General features: G+C 42.1%; 1 protein-coding gene across 3 annotated transcripts; it reads right to left on the bottom strand.

The window, feature by feature from the left end:
• Positions 1-1,077: 1,077 nt before the first annotated feature.
• On the bottom strand, positions 1,078-19,878 carry THAP12 (THAP domain containing 12). Of its 3 annotated transcripts, XM_074572307.1 has the most exons (6): positions 16,574-19,878; positions 10,734-10,906; positions 6,983-7,103; positions 5,291-5,398; positions 4,251-4,287; positions 1,078-3,970 (listed from the first exon to the last, which is right to left on the bottom strand). In XM_074572307.1, exons 3-6 carry the CDS (start codon positions 6,995-6,997, stop codon positions 2,022-2,024), a joined length of 2,109 nt encoding a protein of 702 aa, XP_074428408.1. In that variant the 5' UTR covers positions 6,998-7,103; positions 10,734-10,906; positions 16,574-19,878; the 3' UTR covers positions 1,078-2,021. The 3 variants fall into 3 exon arrangements, with proteins under 3 accessions (XP_074428408.1, XP_074428406.1, XP_074428407.1); XM_074572305.1 differs by lacking the exon at positions 10,734-10,906; XM_074572306.1 differs by lacking the exons at positions 10,734-10,906; positions 16,574-19,878 and adding an exon at positions 13,539-13,667.
• Between the last annotated feature and the right edge of the window lie 3,414 nt (positions 19,879-23,292).

Raw genomic sequence — 23,292 nt, forward strand, 5'->3', positions numbered from 1 at the left:
GTAGCTAAAAGAGCATTTTACTGCATTTCCCTTCTCCAATTTGTCTCAGTACATCGATCAAAAAGATCTCATTTACAGGGTCAGAAAGTAGTCTTCAGCTCTTTTGGGCAATTATATGGCACTGGGTATTAACTTTCCTTCTCTGATTATGCCTGTAAGCCTGGACTCACCCAACCTGACTTTAATGATGCGGAGCTCCCAATCTCAGAGGTGACAACCACCTCGCATCGCTGTGCTTACCACAGGAACCCACAGATATTCCCAGGATAGGAAAGATCTTTATTCTATTAAAATTGTAATTGAGATCTTCTTTTAAAGAGACAATTTTCCATATGACTGCTAATTAAAAAATGCCTTTTTTTTTTTACACAGCATTAACATAGATTTGAGCTATTTTCATATACTCAGAGGAACAGAGCAAGCTATTACCCGAAACATTTTTTACTGATAGAGGCAACAATTGCACTAACGTGAAAGCATGCCAGAAAGCATACACAAATAGCAGTGGAAAGAAAAGATAATACTTTTTAAGAGTAATTCTTACTAATCCAATGTAAATAAAAGCTCCTGAAAGCATTTCTTAAGAAGTACGTAGCCAGTTTAATATCTAAGCTTACTTAAATAAAGTGGTTTGGTTTTGTTTTTTTTCCAAAATTAGTCTTATTGTTTGACTGCATTAAAACACTAAGTATTGCATTTGTCATAGTCTGTACAATCATTCCATTTTCTGTTGCTGGGTGCCTTTCCCACTGCAACTGAAAAGTACATAAGAGGACAACTGTAAGTAAGTTTTAAAATGAGCATGCATCAGGATAGCTGCAAAACTTAATTTTTCAACCATTGCAAATTTCACCTATTTCCACCTGTTTCTGTCAGACAGAACTTGACAATGAAAAGCACTGTATTTAGTGCTATCTCAAAATACTTCAAAAAACCTTCAGCAGAACGTAAAGATTGTGCTATTACACAATGTTTCCTGTGACTTAAGACAATGCCACTCAAAAACAATGGAGAAAAAAAACTGCCAAAACTAAAAGGTACCTTACAAAAGAATACACATTCTCAAAGAGGCACAGCTTTACTAAGAAATTCAGAACTATGTAAAAAGCAATTCACATTTTATTTTAAATTGCAATAAACTGTACAAAAATGTCATATTCTTGCCAAAAAATAACAGCAATATTTCCAATCTTACTTCTAGACAAACCACAAATTCTTATTTTAATCTTTCCTGGGTGAGTTTACAAATAAACAGAAGAGATGCACAATTTTGTGTCAGAATCAGGATAGAACAAACAGATTTATATGCTTGTGGAATAAACTTTAAGTTTTTAGTGTCTTTTGGGAATTTCAGTACTCCTGCCATGCCTGTTAAAAGCCTAAAGAAAGAGTTGTGTGTCTCACACAAAGGAATGTAAACAGTCATCAAGAGATTAAAGAGGTTGACTCTTCCAATGAAACCGTAAACGTACCTCTATACCACTGACATTCACTTTACACTACGAACGGTGAACGGTCCACAGCACGAGGATCGTGCAATAGCTGAATCCACTCTCCAAAATGACAATTAAATATACAAAGACCTTTTTTTTTTAAAAAGTTTTCAAAAAGAATAAAATCCTAAGTAACAGAACTGAAATGAATTATACTCTTTTTAACATTTTGAATTTTTTTTTTCCTTATCCTAATTCATGAGCAAATATGTAACAGCCCCATCAGATCTACAATCACAATGTCCTTTTTCCAAAATGCAATAAACGAGCACCTAGTTAAGTCAATCAGATGTAGAAAGCACCGCTGCCAAGAGCGCGGGCTTATTTTCAGGGTTGACTTTGTTCGCATAACACATTTAATGCAGCCTAACAAAACATAATTTGGGTCACCGACCACAGCTTCTTCAGTCCGAGACCTAAAATGGAAATACAATTACCATGATTTTTAGGATTTCGGGTTTTTTTCCTCAGCGTTGAAACCTAATTAAGAAACAGCTGTTTCAACAGATTGGGTAGAGCTTAAAAAAATTAAGCATCTTCTGTTACTTCAGAGTTGTTTGAGGGAATAAAGTCCTCTTGAAATTCCACTTTATCTGGATAGAGTTTAATGTAGGTGTCCACCATTAAATCCAAGTCATGTTTTATATCAAAGTTTATGTTCAGCACAGCTAGGTTGCTTGACCTTTGCTCTGTCAAGGTGTTTTTCAGGTATGCCTTCAAGCGCTTTCGTCCTACTTCATATTTTTCATTCTCCACCTTCATGACTGGAAGTATGCATAAGACTTTAAGCAAAGCGTAAACATTGGGGAAAAACTTAATGTCAGGCAAGTGAAGTGCTTCATAAATAGTAGCTGGAAGTTCGATATCTTTTCCTCTGTGCTTCCACTTGATTCTCCAACAGTGAAGCTCAGCAGAAAGCGTGTCTGGATTAGGCAAGTCATTTTTATACAAGTCAGCGTGATGTTCCTCGGACGTATTGAATTTCAGCTGCCCCATGACTGAGGGCACTAACGATAAACACTTAAGAGCTTTTAAATGTTGTTCTGAGAATATATCTTTTAATTCTTGAATAATATGCTCCACTGTGGGGACACTAAGGATTTCTTTGTAGTAATTTTCTGACGTTACCTCAGAGTTCAAGTTCCCCTGTCGTGCTCTGCGAAATTTTCCTGGGAGTTTAATTTGTACATCCAGTTTTGTAGCCAAATTTGTTGCTTCCTCAAACCAAAATTCATGGTAAACTTCAATATTCTCCATCACTTCATTCAGAGAATGTAACACTGCTGTTAAGCTGCTAGCTGCAAAGAACACATCTGATGTTTGCCCTTGGAGATTTTTTCCGAACGCTCTTGTAAAAGACAGAACGTTTTTCAGAATTACAATGGTGACAATGAAGTCAAAATCTGTTAATGCACTTGAAAGTACAAATGCTCGACCAACAATAAAGTTGTTCCACCTGACGGATGAGTCACTGCTTACCGCATCCAAGCACAGTACCAAGGCTTGCATGAGGTCCACTAAAACCTCAAACATATCGTGCCTGCCCGTCCACTGAGAACGGCAGATCTGCTTCAGCTCGTTACCCTTCACCTCATTGTTCTGAAAAAGAACAGAAATCGTGTTGTCCAGTTCTACCAGTAATTGCGGAGACTGATTAAAAAGACAGCAAACTTCTTCAATTGTTCCTAGTGCAATGGAAACCCCAACAACAGGAACGGATTTTGCCAGCCAAACGTTTAAGGCACAGGAGGAACACAGCGTATACACAGCTTGCGGATACTTTTCCAAGAGTCTTGTAGCCACAACTTTCATCTTAGAAGCAAACCCACTGGAGACAATGTAGGCTTGACCTCGACAGTACTCCATGTTCAGACCCCACTTTTCAGTGATAGTCGTGTGGAACTTAACAGCTAAAATTTCGGGATCGGCCTCATATGGTAAAAACCCTATGAATTCTTCTCTTAGATTATGAGAATCATCAACAAATCTCACCAACACTGGCAAATGTTCCTCTCCTGCTATGTCTACTACTTCATCGGTGACAATAGAAAAGAAATGTGAGTCTCTTACTTCCCTCAGTGTCTCTTCTCTAATACAGCTTTCGCAGATCTCAAGCATTTGTTTCTGCTGAGTTTTCGAACAATACTCAAGATTGACTGCAGTCATCTCAAATCGTTTCCTCAGAACTTCATCTCCAGCATTTATTCTATATTCCAGTAGAGCCTGAAAGTTATCTGAAGTAAAAATACCTTCTGGAAGCTCATCAACATTATGGCCATCCAAAGGAATATTTTGTTTACCCATTAGGATCAAAATTTCAAACAAAGATTTAAGGTAATCTTTGTTTTCTCTTTCTTCCAGTGTTAAGGAGACAGCTTCTTCCTCTTGTTCTTCCCCTCCTTCCTCAGAGACAGTATTTTGTTCATTGCTTTCGTTCAATTCTTGGGTTGCCTGTTGCCGTTCAAAAGCTTCATCGACTGCAAAATATAAAATACTGTAAGTGTAAAGATAATAAAAATAAAACATAACATTTGCTTTCCTCTACTATCCCCATTACCTTTACATTACTGGAGTCCAGAGAAGAATGTTCCCACTTTAAAACTGAATGAGTATTTAGGAAAGAGTTTAGGCTGGCTGTTTGAATCAAGCAGGAACTCAATTATCCTCCTGATATAAACTTACAGTTACATGTCCTACATTACCTTGTCAGCCTCAGTAAACAAAGCTTTTATGAACTCAATTATTTTGCCCACTTACTCTTTTGTTGCTTCAGTGTTCTTATTTCATCTTCACTCTTAAAAAAAGAAAAAAAAAAAAAAAAAGAACTTTGATGATAATGTGTACCGCATGACCTTAAAATACTAAAACACATCAAGATCAGACACAAATATTGTAGATGAGACCATTTTAAGAGTGTTAATGTTTACCAAAAAGTGCTACAAGGTCCAAGAGAAATAGGTTTCTTCAGGTAGTTTATTGCTACCAGGACACACACCTACTAACTACATGAGAATAGTTTGTTGCTACTGCTAAGGTTCCCATACTTATATTAGGAGTTTGATCAATATATATTTTATACTTATTACTAAATAGATTCCATTAAAGAATTATGTTTCAATATGACCATCACTGTCAGTAGACAGAACTGTCTTTAACTCTTATTTTCAGTCAGTAAACAGACTCAAACTTATGAAGAAATCTTTAGAAATTGTCTGTAAGTTTTCCCAACATATAAGCAGAGTTTAGGAGTTGAATTCCTCTTAATTGTCAGTATACTTATAACCACAGAGACCTAGAGACACTTTTTCTATAAATGACACAGAAGACGTATCACCAAGACACAATTCCACAAAAAATTGATCTTGGTTTTATACATGGATCATCTTTTCAGAACAATAAGCTAAGCTAAATATGTCTGAATTGGTGCAGGCTTCAAAAGTTATATGGGTGAACTGACGATCACAGTCAGTACGTAACAAGAATTTTAGGCTACTATGCATAAGCTGCATTCAGTTTGTGCTGTAATAACAAGCAAAAGGAAGCTATGCACTTTCTTTGGAAGGCAGAGTCACCTCTGGATCAATACATTTCATTTTCCAGATTATTTCATTAAACTTTCCTTAGTAGATAAAATTTACATCAGCATAATATTTGGACATTTGCATATAATCAACAAAAAGATACTAGAATAGGCAGTACAGAAAACATAAACTAAGTGCTAAATATTATTATTTGACACTTTTATACAAAAGTTTCACATAAACTTACTTGCAAAAAATCTTACATGAAAAACTTACCAGCTCTTTTATCCTTTTCCTATGCCTGCTGTGGGGATTGTTCAGGTGACTCGTAAGATCAAATATAGTTGGCACAGCATTATCCCGCAAAACTGTTCTGTAAGGGCTCTGTAAGAAGACAGACATCAGGATTAGGGATATCTCTGGGAAGTTCTCACTGTGTGTGCACAAAAAGCCCTCAGAATTTCAAATGCCACGCCCTGCCCCCCCTTCTTTTTTCTTGCTTTTTTAGAAAAGTATTTTCACTTTCTGATGTCTCAAAATAAAGCTATGCTACGCAATTTCACATTTTGGGGTATGAAGAGAACACTGAAAATGAGAAGAGAGATATTTAAAAAAAAAAACAAAAAAAACAAACACCACCCAAACCACAAACCCTTTTTCTTCCCCATTATCTTCACATCAAAGACCCCAGATACAATAATTAATGTAATATTATGATTTTTTTGTTCTGGATAAAAAAGACAACTATGCATCAGAAAGGAAACTTTTTTGGTACTATTGAGCCTTGGGTTTTATCATCTATTTCACAATTCTAGAAACAATCACACAACCATTTTCACAATTAAAATGTTCAACTGCTTCTTTATGTAGACTTACGAATTCCACAAAACATTATCGTGAAAGATCATATTGAGGAAAACGTATCTGTCAAATGAGCAGCAGGTCGAAAAGACTTCTAGGTGGTCATGTAAACATTTCTAACAGTTAAAGAAAAATATTTTAAGTAAAATTTTCTATTTGTATATAGTGTAAACTTACATGATCTAAACTGGCTAATTTCCAGTAAGTGCAGAATTTTATTTGATTATCTTTATACCTGTCATTAGACTGAAATACATTAAACAAAGTGAGTTTCATAAAGCTTCATTTCAGATTCAGAATTACTTCCAACATTCATTTGTTCATTTGTTTCTGGGATGCTGGCTAATCAGAGACCCTGTCATGTGTAATACCAACAGGAGCTTAAAGTCTGACCTGTGTATTTTAATTACGTTTCACAACTAAAGGACTGATTTTGCCTATCTATCAGAATAAAATTCAGCCTGGAGATTAAAACCGGATACAAAGCCCCAAATCCACCATTTCCTACTGTTAAGTAAGCTGTTAAAAATAATCGTTAACAAGAACTGAAAGCTGATATTTCATTAACAGGAAACAGTGCCACGATTTTAGCTGGATAAAATATATCAGGAACCAAAAGCTTGTCAGACGTAAAGAATGTTTAAATCTCTTGGCCACAACAGTGTAATTTAACTGAATCACACCATGTACACACTTCAGTAACAGCACATTAATGATTTTAAATAATTAGAGGTATGCAGACTTACATACTTACACCCAATAAATTTATATAATGTTGTAACATCTAGTGACAACAAACAAAATGAGCATTACTTTGCACAAGGAGAGGACTGCAGTGAAGACCAGGGCTCCACAAACACATTAAACCAGCAGGAGCAGCTCTCTTTTTCTCTTCCCCAACTGCTCATTTCCACCTCAACCTTTGTGCCAACATCTGCGAGTCCGTGCGGTGCCCTGGACCATGACAATGATCTCAATTAGAGCTAAGAGATTAATTTTCCCAGGCACCGCTCACCCAGGGGATCAAAGATTAAAATGCAGCATTCTGATGAAAAACGTTAATCACATTTTGCAAGATGCTATAAACAAATGCTTGGTTTTACTTACACTTCTACATATCATAGAAGTCTCAAAATGTTTCGCGCACAATCTGTAATGCTTGTTGAGTTGATCTGGAGTTTTATCTTCTAGATCTGCCCTTCGACAGTTCTCTACCCATCTTTGACATCTGCACATAAGCAAAAGAATTAGTTAGTTTTAAGATAAACCAATTCCAACCCATTCTCAAAATTAGAGCGCAGTGAGCCCTGCCCTTTATGCAAGGCTAAGGGAAGTTCTGTACATCTTCTGTTGTAATGTACCATCAAATCTTTTTAAAAGTTTGGTTTTCTCCTTTTGGTCACCACTTAATACCACACCAGCAAATTCAGGAATCTTTTCCCTCACTTTGTATATTCTTGCCTTTTGTCTCACACATACACACAACCCCACCAGATTTTAGTGCAGCTGTTCATGAAACCTGCCTATTTAATTCCTATTAACTTAATCTTAAAAAGACAGGTTAAAAAAGAAAGATGTGCTTATAGGCTAAAGTCATAAAGTTTTTACAGGTATCTATTAAAATAGTTGTTTTCCTCTACTGCCCTTCAGAATACAGCATTTTTCTGATTTATTTTGGTCATTGGGGAGTTCAGAGTAGATTTCTGAAAAGGGAAATAATAAAAATAAAAAATAAATCATTCTATAAACAGTGCTTACAAGCCTGAAGTAAGTTTTTGTTAGATGCATATTTTTCCAACATTTACTTCTGCTTTGGGTTAGTTCTCTGAGATATAACACAAAACTAAAGAAACATTTCCCCTACTAACAGGGCTCCTTTTAGATATGCAAGGCACTACTTCCTCTGGCAAGTAAAACACTTGCAGTAATTGATGCAAATGCGTTAGTCAGCTTATATTTCCCCCAACAAGAGTCTATCTAATCACTTTCTTGCTATGGATTTTTGAGCAACAACATGCATAGACTGATTCTGCACAGCTACTCCAGTAAAACTCATCTGCTATTTTATTTTGCAGTAAATATATAAATATATGTATATATAAAAATTAATAGGACTCCAGCAGCTATAGATATCTCTGTATTTAAAAGTTTTACGAAAAAAAGTCATCCTTTCCTTCCTGAAAAAGTAATCCTCTGAAGCAGCATTATTTTAATGCACTTGCTTACACTTCACAGCATCACAGAGCTGCCAATTTACAACAGCACGTAAGTAAACAGCGAGTTGAAAATATACAATACAGATGACTAAAAACCTTCACATGGACATGACTGATAATTTTTTCACTACTCAAACTGTAAATAGAGTGGTTACACAAGTTCCCATTCCTCCTAGGGTAAATCCTTCCCCAGAGAAACTCAAGAATGCCAGAAACAATTATATTATAAAGAATTACACAATTATCACAATAATTCTAGAGCAAAAAGAAGAAGGAACTTTCACTACAGTCTCAGAAACTTGTTTTATTTACAGTCCATCACTTTGCTACATACTTGTCAACATGGACTCATACTTTAAAGTGTTGTGTTATTTGGGTTTTTTTTTTTACTTTTAATTGGTACACATTGACAATGTCCACAAAGTTCCAGGAATCTACACAGAGAAGTTACACAAAGAGTTTACTAGGGCAAAATTGGGGGAGATCTCCCCACAACCCAATCATTGCTGAAATTCATGAAAGTGAAAAAGTCGGTTCACTTAAAACCAAAAAGCTTTAAATCTTTTTTATTCCTAAATTAAAAAGAAGATGGGTCTTGACCCAAGAAACAGATGTTAAGAGAAAGCACTTTTTATTATTATTTTTGACTGCGAACACAGAATTATTGCTCATAGGAGCAAGGAGGGAGAAAAATAGTGATTATTCAATAATTTAGGAATGAAGGCTGTCTCGCCAGATGTTCTGGTGGGTAGCCCAAATGAGGAAATCCACAGCTCTGAGTGGATTCACCATCACCTCTACTTTAACTAAGTGCAATAAAGGGCAACTGTGAAGATGAAAGAGGGGAATCTTGGATTCCTATCTCTGCTGGACCAACAGTTTGCACATCTTCATTTTCACTGGTGTAAAATATCAAAATAACAGCTATAAACAGGAATCATTTCTAATATTGCTCCTGTAGATCTAGACATAGTCATCCTTAATAATGACTTAAAATAAGAAAGGAAAGAAAATGTTCAAAAACATCAGGTTTTTGACACCACAGATCTTGCACTCTTGCCTGGACAGCACAATCACCCGAACAAGAGAACGTTCTTCAGTTAACCAAACAGTATAAACACAACCTTTTTATACAGGGGGCCTTTAGCATGCAGATTATATTGAATCTGGCTCGGACACTTTCTGAGGGGGTGCTGATTACCAGTTAAAGGTGATAGCACTGAGCTGTCACAAAGGCTGTTGAGCCTCCCTATAGCCAGTGGGGAGGGTCTCAATCCAGAAGGGTATCCAGCGCAAGAGCCTGACCCCAGCAGTCTTACCTGCCTTGCCCTGTGGCTCAGGGAAGCTGAGGAAGACTACCAGGGAGCAAAGTCAGAGCTCCTCATGTTACACTAACTCCTCTGAATCCCCTCCCGGCAACAAATGAGTGGCAGTGACGGCGCATCTAGAACTGGCACACAGTTGTCAAGGACAGACAAAAATCAGCCTGAATCCCTTCACCTCCAATATTGCTGCCAACCAGAGAACCAGTTAAGCAGATACCGGTAATAGATGGGGACCAGATCAGACTGAGTGATGGCAAAAGACACCATGAGCTCTTCAGAGGGGACATACTCAGGAAATGAGCCTCCCAAAGATTAAATTAACCATTCAATATTCCTCTCCCTTCTCAACTTCTTCTACAGTTACATAAAAGTGGCTCTGGAGGCTGCCTTTTGTGACAAAGTCAACACTGTCTGAGCATACGATCCCGATGAAGCCCTTGAGATCTGAGCCCCAGTTTGTGGGTCCTGATCAGACACGGGCACTGAGCTCCTCACCCCATCAATGCAGCTGATGGGAAACCACACAGAGCTCTAGACATCTAGGAAGCTCTACTGGCAAAGGCTAGAGCGTTGATGCTTTCTCAAGTAGCTACAGGACTAGAGGGAGATGGTGGAAATTATGTGACTGGACTCAAACATGCAAACTCCATGTGAATCGGACCCTTCAGTCTTGCCAAGAATTTGTCTCCAAAAGGAATGCTCTACAAGGAATGAGGAATGGAAGAACAAAGAAAAAGGAGGTCAGACCCCTGAAATCACCCAACACAGCTTTGCATGCCATTATCCAAGCAGCAATTAAAAAAGATTTAAGAATAAAATTATGTATAAAAATTTTTCCATTTTTTTAGTATTCAACGAACACACACTGTATACTGTTGCACAAGCGCTTTAGTCGCAAAATATTTCGAACAAATTAAAAGCTATTTCAATGCAATATATTACATCACTGCTTAGGTATTGCTCATTAGTTTTTAAGGTTTCCTCCAGTCACAAACTTCACGTTTTCAGAGATCTGCTGGCACCTCATGGAAGCTCAAACAGCATTTTATTTAAGTGCAGAAAGAGTGACTTATATTACCTCAGTATTGGTCAGATGTAGTAGAATAGCATCTCTTTGCTTAAGAATTTTGTTCCAAATACTCACACCTCACCTTTACTCAAACGTCCATGACAGAGTCACAAACACAGGTGAGGGTTAAACAGACAGATCCTACTGTGGGGATCACAGCCTCGACTGCATAAAACTATAAAATATGTATCCTTATTAGGGTAACAGAGGTGATTTACAATAATGTTTGATATGAAAAGACTACGTACCATCCATTAAATGCAGCTGGTTCTTTTTCAAAGCCTAATCTGTGCACCCCTTCTCGTTTTTTCAGGTAGCAACGATAAATGAATCCAGTCTTAACTAACTGGTTAGCTTTCAGACTTGCTAGCTCTTGAAAGATCAGACTTGGAACATCCAACTGGAACTGCTTAGCACTGAACTGTGAAAACGTAAAGGGAATTATTCAGTTACTGTGGAAAACTGAAAGCAGTAAGGCAGCAGAGACAATTTACCGGGGACTGTGTATTTCTCATCAATTATTTTTTTAAAATTAAAAATTATTTTTAAAGATGTATTCTAATGCTGTTATACTCAACTTTCTCACTGTAAGCTGCCAAGTGCAAACAACACATTTTTGGCCTAAAGTACTTTGCTCGCCAGACCAGTTTGACTTATAATGGTAAGAGGTTTCTATGACAGCAAGCGGTACAAGCAACACATTGTCATTTACAACTGCAGATGCCTGCTGTACTACAAACTGGAGAACAAACCACCAACATCCTTCAGACTACAAAGGGAGAGGGTTGCATGGATTTATCAGTCTTTAAATGCTCTTACTGAAATAGAATATGATCAACTTTGGACATTTTAACATAGTCTTAAATGAGAAAGGTATAAAATATTCAAGGGGCGGTAAAACTTTTAGAGAACATAAGGAGAGTGTCATCTCTGTCACTGCATGTTTTTAAGAGCATGACAAAGACGCTAGAAACAGTTTAGGTATAGCTAATCCTTCCTTTGGACAGTGGAAAGGTCTAAGATGATCCTTAAGGGTCAATTCTAACTCTATTTTCTACTATTCTGTTACAGGAACATTAATCGTATTAGCCTGAGCTACTTCAAGGGGATTATGAAGTAGTCACACTCAGAAAGCGGGCTTGCTCGCACACTGTAGAAATGTAAGCCAATACATGCTTCCAAAAACCATGCCTGCAATCCACTTTAGCGTTTGCAAATGAAATATCCGTAAAACAATATTGTAGCTGACACACATTGGTTTTTTTCAAAAGGTTTTCATTTCTAAACTTCCACAAATAGTGGTTAAAAGTAGTAGTTGTCTAATTCTGAAATACAGTTAAAAAAAAACTTTAAGATTAGGGCATTCCTTAATTAACTGCACATTTTTGATCTCTGTATTGTCTACCGTGGAAAACATTCATTCAAAATGTCTTTCAATAGAAAAATTATAAACTGGAAGGGTTATTTTCTTCATACAATAAACAGTCACGTATTGACCAATTTTGCACAACTTGACATGACTCAGATTTTACAGCGTGGACTCCTTACAAATTAAGACTGAAGTTCAGACAATACCAAATCTCTTCAATTCCGCACAAACTGCAGTCATTCCTTTGATTGAGTAAGAACCTGTGGTTCTCACAGGACAGAAGGTGGAAAGAGACAAGGCTAGGAGTGAATCATACAAATGAAAGGTTAAGAGCTAGGGAATCAACTATTTCATTTTCAGTCTTCATTAAAAACATAAACATATGTAATAAGGATTGTGCTATAAAACCTTGAACGTACGGACATTAGAAAGAGGTCTGGTTATCCTAGCTTTAACACAAGGCACTGCATTCACCCAGGAGAGCTTGATGACATATCCAGAAACACAGCTTTAAGCAGCAGCTACTACTTATACAAGCTTTTTGTGTCTTCTTTTGAAATCACCTAGAGACTGATTCTAAGATTTCTAAGATTCTAAGATTTCTAAGAAAACAGAATGTTTTCTTAGAAAAAAACCTAGCTACCCACAATTCCCATGGTTTTTGAAATTTTCCAAAAATCAGGTCAAGCAGCTTCAAGAAAGGAAGCAAGAGAATACCGTGTACAAATCATCAAAAAATTCAGCCTTAATTATCTACTGGTGGGAGAGAGATAACTGGTATTGCTCTAGCACCTATGTATCTTTCAAAATTGTGAGGAGCAAGTCAAGTCAAATGATTTTAAGTGTTATCTAGATTCAAAGGGCTTCTACATGGGGGTTTCTACATCTAAGTGCATGATTTATTTTTCATGGTATTTTCCATGGCCTCTCACTCTCACACTTCTTGCTCTACCAGCGCATCACCCCTGCTTTTCACCCATTGGTAACTGGAATATCCCACCGCTTCTGCTGTTGCTCACAATGCTTCGCTACCAACCACCATCCTTGCAATCCTGTGACAGCTGCCTGTCACATTGGTGTCCTACTTGTCACACACACACCTCATCATCCAGCACCACATCACCTCAGCACACACGGTAGGACTGACAGGCTTCCACCACCTGAACCAGTGCTGGCCCTGCACGGGCTCCCCATAATGCATGGGATCCCTTGCCTCATCCCGTTGCTCCTGCACCCATCCAGCTGCCCCACACCTCTAACAGCCAAACGTCCCATTGCTGTCCCACACGCTCTAACAGATGTGCACCCCCTCACACCCTCCCATACCCCTCAGAGCCAGGCATTCCTTCACACCGCTCACAGCCAGGCACCCTCTCACTCCCTCCCACACTGCTCACAGCCGGGCAGCCCCTCACACCCTCAGCCCCCCACATCCCTCAAATACTCAGCATCTCCCCTCCCCCCGCCCCAACCAGGCAGCCCCTCACACCCTCAGCCCCCCACTCCCCTCCAGAACCAGGCACTCCCTCAGTGCCCCATTCCCTTCACAGCCCCTCACACCCTCAGCCCCACATTCCCCTCAGAATCACAGAATGGTAGGGGTTGGAAGGGACCTCTGGAGATCATCTAGTCCGACCCCCCTGCCAAAGCAGGGTCACCCAGAGCAGGCTGGACAGCAACGCACCCAGGCAGGTTTTGAATATCTCCAGAGGAGGAGACTCCACCACCTCTCAGGGCAGCCTCTTCCAGGGCTCTGGCACCCTCAAAGGACATTCCTCATGTTGAGATGGAATTTCCTGTGCTCAAGTTTGTGCCCCTTGCCCCTTGTCCTATCACCATGCACCACTGAAAAGAGTCTGGCCCCACCCTCTTGACACCCACCCTTTAGATATTGATGAGCATTGATAAGATCCCCTCTCAGCCTTCTCTTCTCCAGGCTGAACAGCCCCAGGGCTCTCAGCCTTTCCTCAGCAGAGAGATGCTCCAGTCCCCTGATCATCTTTGTAGCCTCTGCTGGACCCTCTCCAGTAGTTCCTTATCTTTCTCAAAGTGGGGCGCCCAGAACTGGACCCAGTACTCCAGGAGTGGCCTCACCAGGGCAGAGGAGAGGGGCACGATGACCTCCCTTGACCTCTACAACTACCCAAAAGGAGGGTGTAGTGAGGGAGGCCAAAAGGAGGGTGTAGTGAGGGGGGCCAAAAGGAGGGTGTAGTGAGGGGGGCCAAAAGGAGGGTGTAGTGAGGGGGGCCAAAAGGAGGGTGTAGTGAGGGGGGGGCGGTCTCTTCTCCCAAGGAACAGGCGATAAGACAAGAGGAAATGGCCTCAAGTTGAGCCAGGGGAGGTTTGGATTAATAGAATCTTCATGGTTGGAAAGGACCTTTGAGATCATCAAGTCCAACCATACACACACAAAAACCAACAACAACAAAAAAATCCAACACCTACAATCTCTGCCACTAGAGCATGCCTTCAAGTGCCAAATCTAGATGTTTCTTAAACACCCCTACGGATGGTGACTCAACCACCTCCCTGGGCAGGCTGTTCCAGTGCCTGACCACTCTTGCAGTAAAGGAATTCTTCCTAATATCTAATCTAAACCTCCTCTGCCGCAGCTTCAGACCATTTCCTCTGGTCCTGTCATTATTCACCTGGGAGAAGGGGCCAACACCCACCTCTCTACAACCTCCTTTCAGGGAGTTGTGGAGGGCAATGAGGTCTCCCCTCAGCCTCCTCTTCTCCAAGCTAAACATGCCCAGCTCCCTCAGCCTCTCCTCAGATGACTTGGTCTCCAGACCCCTCACCAGCCTGGTAGCTCTCCTCTGGACACGCTCCAGCCCTTCAGTGTCCCTCTTGTACAGAGGGGCCCAGAACTGAACACAGCACTCCAGGTGAGGCCTCACCAGTGCCCAGTACAGAGGCACCATCACTTCCCTGCTCCTGCTGGCCACGCTATTCCTCATACAAGCCAGAAGGCTGTTGGCCTTCTTGGCCACCTGGGCACACTGCTGGCTCATGTTAAGCTGGCCGGCCACCAGCACCCCCAGGTCCTTTTCTGCTGGGCAGCTTTCCAGCCACTCTTCCCCAAGCTTGTAGCGTTGCTTGGGGTTGTTGTGACTGAAATGCAGGACCCGGCCCTTGGCCTTATTAAACCTCATCCAGTTGGCCTTGGCCCATCCATCCAGCCTGTCCAGGTCCCTCTGTAGAGCCTTCCTACCCTCAAGCAGATCAACACTCCCACCTAGTTTGGTGTCATCTGCAAACTTACTGAGGGTGCACTCAATGCCCTCCTCCAGATCATTGATAAAGATATTAAACAAAACTGGCCCCAAAACTGAGCCCTGAGGGACACCACTGGTGACCGGCCACCAAGAGGATTTCACCCCATTAATCACAACTCTCTGGGCACGGCCATCCAGCCAGTTTTTAACCCAGTGAAGAGTACACTTGTCTATGCCACAATTCCCCAGCTTCTCCAGGAGAATGCTATGGGGGACGGTGTCACATTAGCCACCCTCCGGTCATCTGGTACCTCCCCTGTTGACCAGGATTGTTGATAAATGATGGAAAGAGGCTTGGGGAGCTCTCCCGCCAGCTCCCTGAGTACTCTTGGGTGAATCCCATCCAGCCCCAGGATATTAAGAAAGATTTCTTCACTGAAAGGGTTGTTAAGCATTGGAACAGGCTGTCCAGGGAAGTTGTTGAGGCACCATCCCTGGAGGTATTTAAAAGACAGGCAGACGTAGTGCTTAGAGATGTGGTTTAGTGATGTTTTTTGTCAAGAGTTTGGTTGATGATTGGACTCAATGATCTGAAAGGTCCCTTCCAACCCAGGCAATTCTGTGATTCTACGACCTGCTGGCCACGCTCTTTTTAATGCACCCCAGTAGATCACTGGCCTTCATGGCCACAAGGGCACGTTGTTGCTTCGTGATCAACTTGTCCTCACAGCCCCTCACCCCCCCCCCCCCCATTTCCCTCACAGCCCCTCACTCCCCCCACTCCCCTCACAGACAGGCAGCCCTTCAGTCCCTCACTCCCCTCAATCCCTCAGGCCCCCCCACTCCCCTCACAGACCCTCACTCCCTCAGGCCCCCACAGCCAAGCAGCCCTTCAGTCCCCTACTCCCCTCACAGGCCCTCACTCCCTCAGGCCTCCACTGCCCTCACGGCAAGGCAGCCCCTCTATCCCTCAGCCCCCACCCCACTCCCCTCATGTCCACGCATTCGCTCAGCCCCCCACTCCCCTCATAGCCCCTCACTCGCCACCCCACGGCACGGCCCCGCCGTCTGTCACCATCACCCCCACGAGTCCCAGCCGTTCCCTCCCGCGGTGGGAGGAAGCGGCGGCCGCGCCAGCGCATGCGCGGCCGCCCGCCCGCCTCCCCGCCGCAGCCCGGGGGGTCGGCGGAGCTCCGCCCCAACCCCCCCCAGCGAGCGGCCTCCGCCGGCGGAACCGGCAGCTCCGGGCGGCCCCGGCCCCTCGCAGCCCCCTCCCCGGCTCGTATCGCGGCGGCACCCCCTCACCCAGGTGAGGACAGGGGGCGCGGGGGTAGAGGGGAGGGAGACGGCTCCCCGACGCCGTGTCTCCGCAGGCGGAGCGGAGGGCTGCGGGCCGGCGGGACCTGAGGGGAGAACGGAGCGTGTGTCGTCCCCCCCCAGCCCGCCTCTCCTGAGGCGGCGCCGGCAGTGCCCGGCGGGGGGGAGGGGGGCGGTGTCTCACCTGACCGGGTCCCGGGGGAAGCGGAAGAAGGCCAGGTCGGACTGAGTGCTCTTACGGGTGCAGTTGGGAGCCGCACAGAAGTTCGGCATGGTCCGTCCGCCACCGGATTGGCGCCGCTGCCCCTTTAAATCGGCGGGCCGCAGGGAGGAGGGGGGGGGGGGTGTGGGGGGGTGTGTGTATGTGGGGTGGAGGAGGAGGACGGGGGGGAGGGAGAGGGAGGAAGGAGGGGGGTAAGGGGTGGGGGGGGGGGAAAGCGGCTCTACACTGCTGTGAGCGGCCGGGAGGATTCACCGCCGCCCTCCGCCGGGAGAAGAGCCGCCTCCTTCCCACAATGCACCGCGCCCGGCCGCCGCGGCGGGGCCCGGATGAGCGGTGCGCATGCGCCCGCGGCCGCACGACGCTCTACCCCCCCCGCCCCCAGCGCGCGCGCGGGAGGGCGGCGCGCCTGCGCACGGCGAGGGGCCGCCGGCGATGCCGCGCATGCGCAGAGGCGCCGGGCAGGGCCCTGTCAACGGCCGGGCCTCCCTGAGGAGAGCAACGTATATCTGTGGTACACCGACTGTATTTACCTTAAAAATGAACTGAGGATGTAGCGCGAGGTCATAATCTTTTGTCTGTTTTCTTCGTGTCCTGGTTTCCGCGACACGGGGCTAATTATCTTCTAATGCTGGGGAAAACCTGCACTTTTAGAAGGCTTTGTTGTCTGAATTTGTGAAAATATTTACTTTATAGCCAGCTAGGCTATGTGGGATTCAGGGTCTTTTCGAGCCTTGCCAGGTGCAGGGATGAGGAGGAGCAAGGCCTGGGCACTCGTCCTAAGCTGTCAACGGGATTATTTCATATCGTGAATGTCACATTCAGTATAAATTAGGAAGTTTGCCGAGGAGTTCTTTGGCTCCTTTGATGGCGGCAGTCCAGAGAACTTCTTGCACTGGTGCTGGACCCCTGAGCCCGTCCCTTCCTCCTAAAGATGTGGACACTTGCTGTGCACTGCTGGCAGTGCCCAGCTTCTACTGATATAACTGGCTGAGAATAATCCTTGTATATTTTATATTGATATCAGGATCAATACTGGTTCTTTAGTACTGTTAATTATTTAGCCTTATCCTATTAAATGTATTTCTATTTCACCCCTCATGTTTCCTTGTTTTTCCCTGATTCCCCTTCCCGAGTGGGGAGGGGTCATCCAGTAATAGAAGAATTGTCTAAACAACAATAAATTGTGGGTTTCTCAAACCATAACACTTCTGTTTTGCTTTTTAGGAGGAGTCATTACTCTGCATCCCAGATGGATAATGAGAGAAAAGATGAGTGTTTTAAGCAATAAAGTAATCAAAGAGGGAGTATGCCTAGTGTGAAGATGTTGCCAGGTCTGTCATAGGTAAAAATGAAGCAAAGCTTAGGAGAAAAAAAAAAAAAAAAGAAACAAGAAACAGAAAAACTGGATAGTTGGAAGAGGAAGAAAAAGACTCATTCACCAATTGTGGCCTGCTGGTAGTGTGAGGAAGTAGATACAGCAGCTGTGAAATGTATAAATGCTGATGGCAAGTGATAATTGTTTCAGGTGTAACAGTGCTATGGGGTAAGAATTCAGCTGTGATACATCTTTTTATATAGCTTTAAAATAACATAAAAAGTGTCCTGACATGGGGATTTGCTGGGCTTTAGGAAGCATAATCCAAATGTATGAAATTGCCAAAGTATGTGTCTTTTCAAAAAAGTGCATAAAGGAAAAACAACAAAAAAAAGTACTCATTTCATTCCTTTTGTCTGGCTTCAAAATTTGTAAACTTTTTTGTTTAGTATGAGGAGGATAAAAGCTGTCTTTTACATGAGGGAGCTTTATCATCAAGTGCCCTTCAAACTAGGAATCTCAAAGTATGTTTTGTTGGACTGATTTCCATAACATCAATTTATTTGGTGTTAATTCTTTGCCAGAACTCTAACTCGGGCATGTAGGCAAGTTCATTCCTTTTAAGTAGTTTGTAGTAGTCATTTAAGCCAAATCTAAAGATAAGTTTAGCTGCACCTGACTGCTTTCACTTTACTGGGCAATCGCCAACGTTTGTATACAGCAAACGGTATGAGTGAGTTGATCAGATGAGCAACCTTTTTTTAAATACATTCATTTACCTTTAGGTTAGATTTAATTCGGGTAACTGCCATCTGATTTGCTCTGCAGATTGCACAAATGTTAACGCTGACTCAAGGGAACGCACAGGAGAGAGCAGGATCATCTTCATTTGCAGTAATAGTTTAGAAGCATGACTGTATAATGTTAATGTGAAGCTCCCTAAATTTCAAACACTTAAAACCCATTTCGGTATGAAAAAGTACTGCTTCACCCTTAAATAATTGCTATTATCTTTTGCCCAAGATTGAAGGGTCTTTTCCCCTCCAAATTGATTCACCAAACAAAAGTGCGTGCGTGCTAAAACTCCTTAGGGTTCTGAACAAGCAGAACCAGAACAGTATTAAATAAACATATTTCTAAATGGCTACTTCTGACCGTAGCTTCTGTTGATATTGCATCATTTGAATCACTATACAAGCATGTTATGGCTGTTATCTTCTAAATGTGTATACATTTGCATATGAGTTTTCCTAATGAAATGGATGCAATGACTTGTGCATGTTAACTTACTGAAGTCTGCCAGATGATGTTTTTATGGGGAGACTAATTTTTAAGTGATCCCTATACAATGGGAATAAAATGAAGTTAATTCTTTTCAAAACCCAACAGTATTACTAGTAAGTCCATTATTTTAGTTTACATTACTACTTAGTGGGAAGTTCCAAAAATTAGCTTCTGTTGTAGAGTACAGACATCACCGAAACCCTTTTTTTCCCCTGCAGAGTAGCTTTTGGGGTGTACTTACATAACTTGTATGATAGCGATTTTGTCTTAAATAATCCTCCAGGTTATTCAAGTGTTCACAGTATTTTTCCATGTGTGTCTGTCTATTGTCTGTTCACGTTGAATGGGGTTTACAGACTGTATTAGTAGTGTTGTACATATAATCTGTATTGTCTGGATAAATTATTCTTAAAGGAATTTTGTGCATGTGTGTGGATTTTTTAATTGCTTTATTTCCCTTCTGTGCCTTTAAGGTCAGCTGTATCTTAAATCCAGGGCTCTATATCACATAATAGTGGTTGTAAAATAACCTCTTTAAGGTACTTCTGGAGATGAACTGGGATGTCTCTTTCCCAGGACGAAAGTCAGTATGCCTTTATTTTCTGATTGTACTGTTTGAGTATGATTATGTACTCCTGCAGGTTTCCTGCTATTAAAAGTTTATTTGCAAGAGAATATTTGAAGTGTGAAATGCTTTCATGACTCTTACTACTATTATATTCTCTTGCAAGCCCTGTTATTGTTGGGATAACCTTTCTGTAAGAACTAATGGACATCAGGTTAGTCCCATAGAGATATTTTTGTATTCTTGCTCTCTTTGAGACCCCACTGAAATTTGCAATGACAGGATGAAAATCAAGTTGCCTCTATCCAGGGCTTGCCTACGGTTCCGGAGAACTGGGAGGCAAAGGTGGGGAATAACTTAAGTCTCGCCCACAGTATGAGAGAAGATCTCAGAGACCATGCGAGTGCTCACTGAAGTATGCAATACTAGCTGACGAACATGCGACTTAACTCCAACCGTAAATTGGAGTAATGCAGCATCCTGGCTCCACCCTCATGGTTAGTTTTTTGCAAATGAGTGTCATCAATGTCTATGATAATATTTAAGGGCTCTCAGACCCAATTCCCATTGTATTTTCCCTATTTTACAGGTATCTTTCTTTTTTTTTATGATTCTGATTCAAAGAATGCAGATTTTCATAGGTTTTGGATCAGGATTTTGATAGGAGGGACTCCAGAGGGCCATTGGCATTGCAGCTTTGTACTTCTATGAGAGGATGTTGTGTCAGAGTCTGCCCAAATGACGTGGTTTTGTGCACAGGCATAGCTTTCCAAATGACCTGTACTCACCTGATTTACTCGCAGCCGTCTGTATTCCCTCCCAGCATAGGACAGCAGCCTGCTAAATTACAAGCAACTGCTCCGAGTCCAGTCCTCGCTTCCGCTGGAGCTGCTGCAGTTTCTGAAGGGTTCAGCCAGCCCAAGCAGATAATTGCAGCCTACCGTGCTGCTCTGCGGGCAGCCCATGGTAACGGACAGACAGACGTATTACCATGAAGGAGTTACAAGTGAGGGCATCTGAGACATCTTTTATTTTCCCTATTTGCTTGCCCCAACCCAGGAGTGACAGGTTGTCTTTATTTGTCTGCACAAGCCTTGCTAACCACTGCTGTTAAGACCAACCTCTTAAAAAGTACATGAACTTCTCCCAAAGTTTCAGGGAAGGCTGCACAGTGACAAAAATCTTACTGCTTGTGGTTTTCCAACTCAGCACCAGCTTGCTTTATTTCTCCATTGCTGTTTTCACCCTGCAACAATACTGTATGTTTAAGTAAAATTTAATTTCCAAAGTGGTCCAGGATGGATATAATTTCTTGAATTCAGGGTGCAGCAAATGGATGGGATCCTTCAAAAACAGTTGGGCATAAAGGGTTTATAAATGATTATATTGCTAGGAAAAACAAGGTTGGTGATTGTCGAGATAAGCAAATGCCTAGTTTCCTTGGCCGTTAGGTGATTACAATCGTTAACTGTTTATCCTGTTGTCTGTGGAGCTGCCTTTGTTACCCAGTCTCCCTAGAGCGATCAAATACATGCTTCGCAGTTGATATGTTGACTTGCTTCCCCAGCATTTACAGTACGTCTAGCCTTGTAAAAATACTTAATCAAAAGCAGGAGCAAGTCATTCACCGATGAGTTGATCTGGACTTACAAGAAATACGCAGTCTGTTGATGGGTTAAAAGTGTAGCTCGAGGGAGAACATGCAATCTCCCCTCAAACACAATGCAAATCAGTTCCTAGCGGGGCTGAGTACTGCTAAATGCTAATCTAGGATACGTTCTTTGAATTGCAGAAGTATGCTAGAGTTACAGTGGTTTGTAATACGCATATGTGACCGTAGATAAGGACACAAGTTGCGCACTTAGCCTTATTCCCTTCTGAGAAGCGCCTCTGCTTTCTCCCCAGCAAGTTTATATGTTCTTTACCAACACAGCACACTAAAAAGAGGATGGAGGTTTGCATCTGCCTCCCTAGATTGCAGAGGGTACCGACTTTAATTTGTTCATTGATATGCTACAGAATGACACAATAAAGGGTTTTTTTTTCATTATCTGAGGTTACCTAATCAAGTTCTTGCCTCAGTATAGTGGACTGTTTAAATGGGTGCTCAGCTCAATGCACAGTGGTATTTTGATGAATTTAAGCCTTGCCGAATTTAGGTACTTTCAGCACTGAAGCTTTACAATTTGTAAAATAAATCCATAGGTTGAATATAGTATGTATTACTTATAATAGGGGGGGAAAAAATCTCTATGAACTGGCAACACAAAGCTATGTTCACTGAAAGCAGTTGAAATATCTTTGTGGATTTAAATATGAATAGTCCTGGGTGACAATCCCGGTATCTGACAGGGCTGTATATAGAAGGCTTCCCTGGCAAGCTGCCAGCGCCAAAACACTGCTGAGGCTTCTGCTCTTATCTTAACCAGGAGAAAAAATGGGATTGGGAAAGCGTCTGAGGAGGAAGAGAGAGTTTAGGAGTGGTCGGAGGGCAACAGAATGAAATTAAAATAGAGATGCTTACGTCAGGAAAGCGTATGGAGTCACTGAATAATCTCTTAAGAGAAGTGAAAACTCCATTGGTTTGGCCATTTAACTCAGAAGCAAAAAATACCAAGCAATACTTTAACTTTTGTTAGGATCCAGGCTATTTCTCTCTTATGCAAGACAGGGAAGATACTTTAAACCATCTTTAAATTCCCTCAAAATTTAAATTACATACAACGCTGCACTCAGTATAAAAGCGTAGTGGTTTTCTTACTTCTTTTCTCAATTGCTGGCATACTGATAGAAATAAAATATTTTTTTTTCCCTAATATTCCAATTTTACTTTTGAAATTACCAACGTAAGACTCTTGGAAGCTGAAAACTCCCCGTTTATGGCAGAAAAGAAGCAGCTGCAGCAGCTGTGCATGGTTCTCATCCACTACCGAGCTGATGTGCTTCTTTTCTATCCGGGAAAAGCTGCTCTGAAGAAAAAGGATTATTTCGGAGTCTGTATCAATCAGGTTACAGCGATGCGAGTGGAGATGCAGTTAATAATCCAGCGAGAAGCTCAGTGAGGCTGCTGTGCTTGTTCCCTACGAGCCCCCGAAGAGCTGAGAAGCGCAGTTTTGTTGCCGGTGACCTGGGCTGCATACAAATCACCTTCTCCGCCAGAAAATCACCGCTCCTCCCTCGGGCCATCTCACCCCTGATGCTTCCAAGCTCATTGTCTTCCCCCTTCCATTGTCTTAGGGGCTAGAAGGAAGCGTGGTGAGACATAGATTATTCTGTAAGTGCCCAGAAAGTTTAATTAATTAGACCAGTGCCTGTAATTGATGAGAACCATATTATTTAAGATGGGGGATCTGAGGGCGTCAGGTCGTAGAGAATATAATACAAAGCAGGAGTGCTTGATGGTCACTACAATTCTTTCTCATACTGGAAGGAGGAACAAATTTTGCTGAAATGCACGTAATTGAGCAAATTCTTAAAAAGAATACCCAGCAGCATGCTGTTAATAATAATTACACA

This window comes from Larus michahellis, chromosome 1 (assembly GCF_964199755.1).
Source record: "Larus michahellis chromosome 1, bLarMic1.1, whole genome shotgun sequence".
Taxonomy (NCBI): Eukaryota; Metazoa; Chordata; class Aves; order Charadriiformes; family Laridae; genus Larus; species Larus michahellis.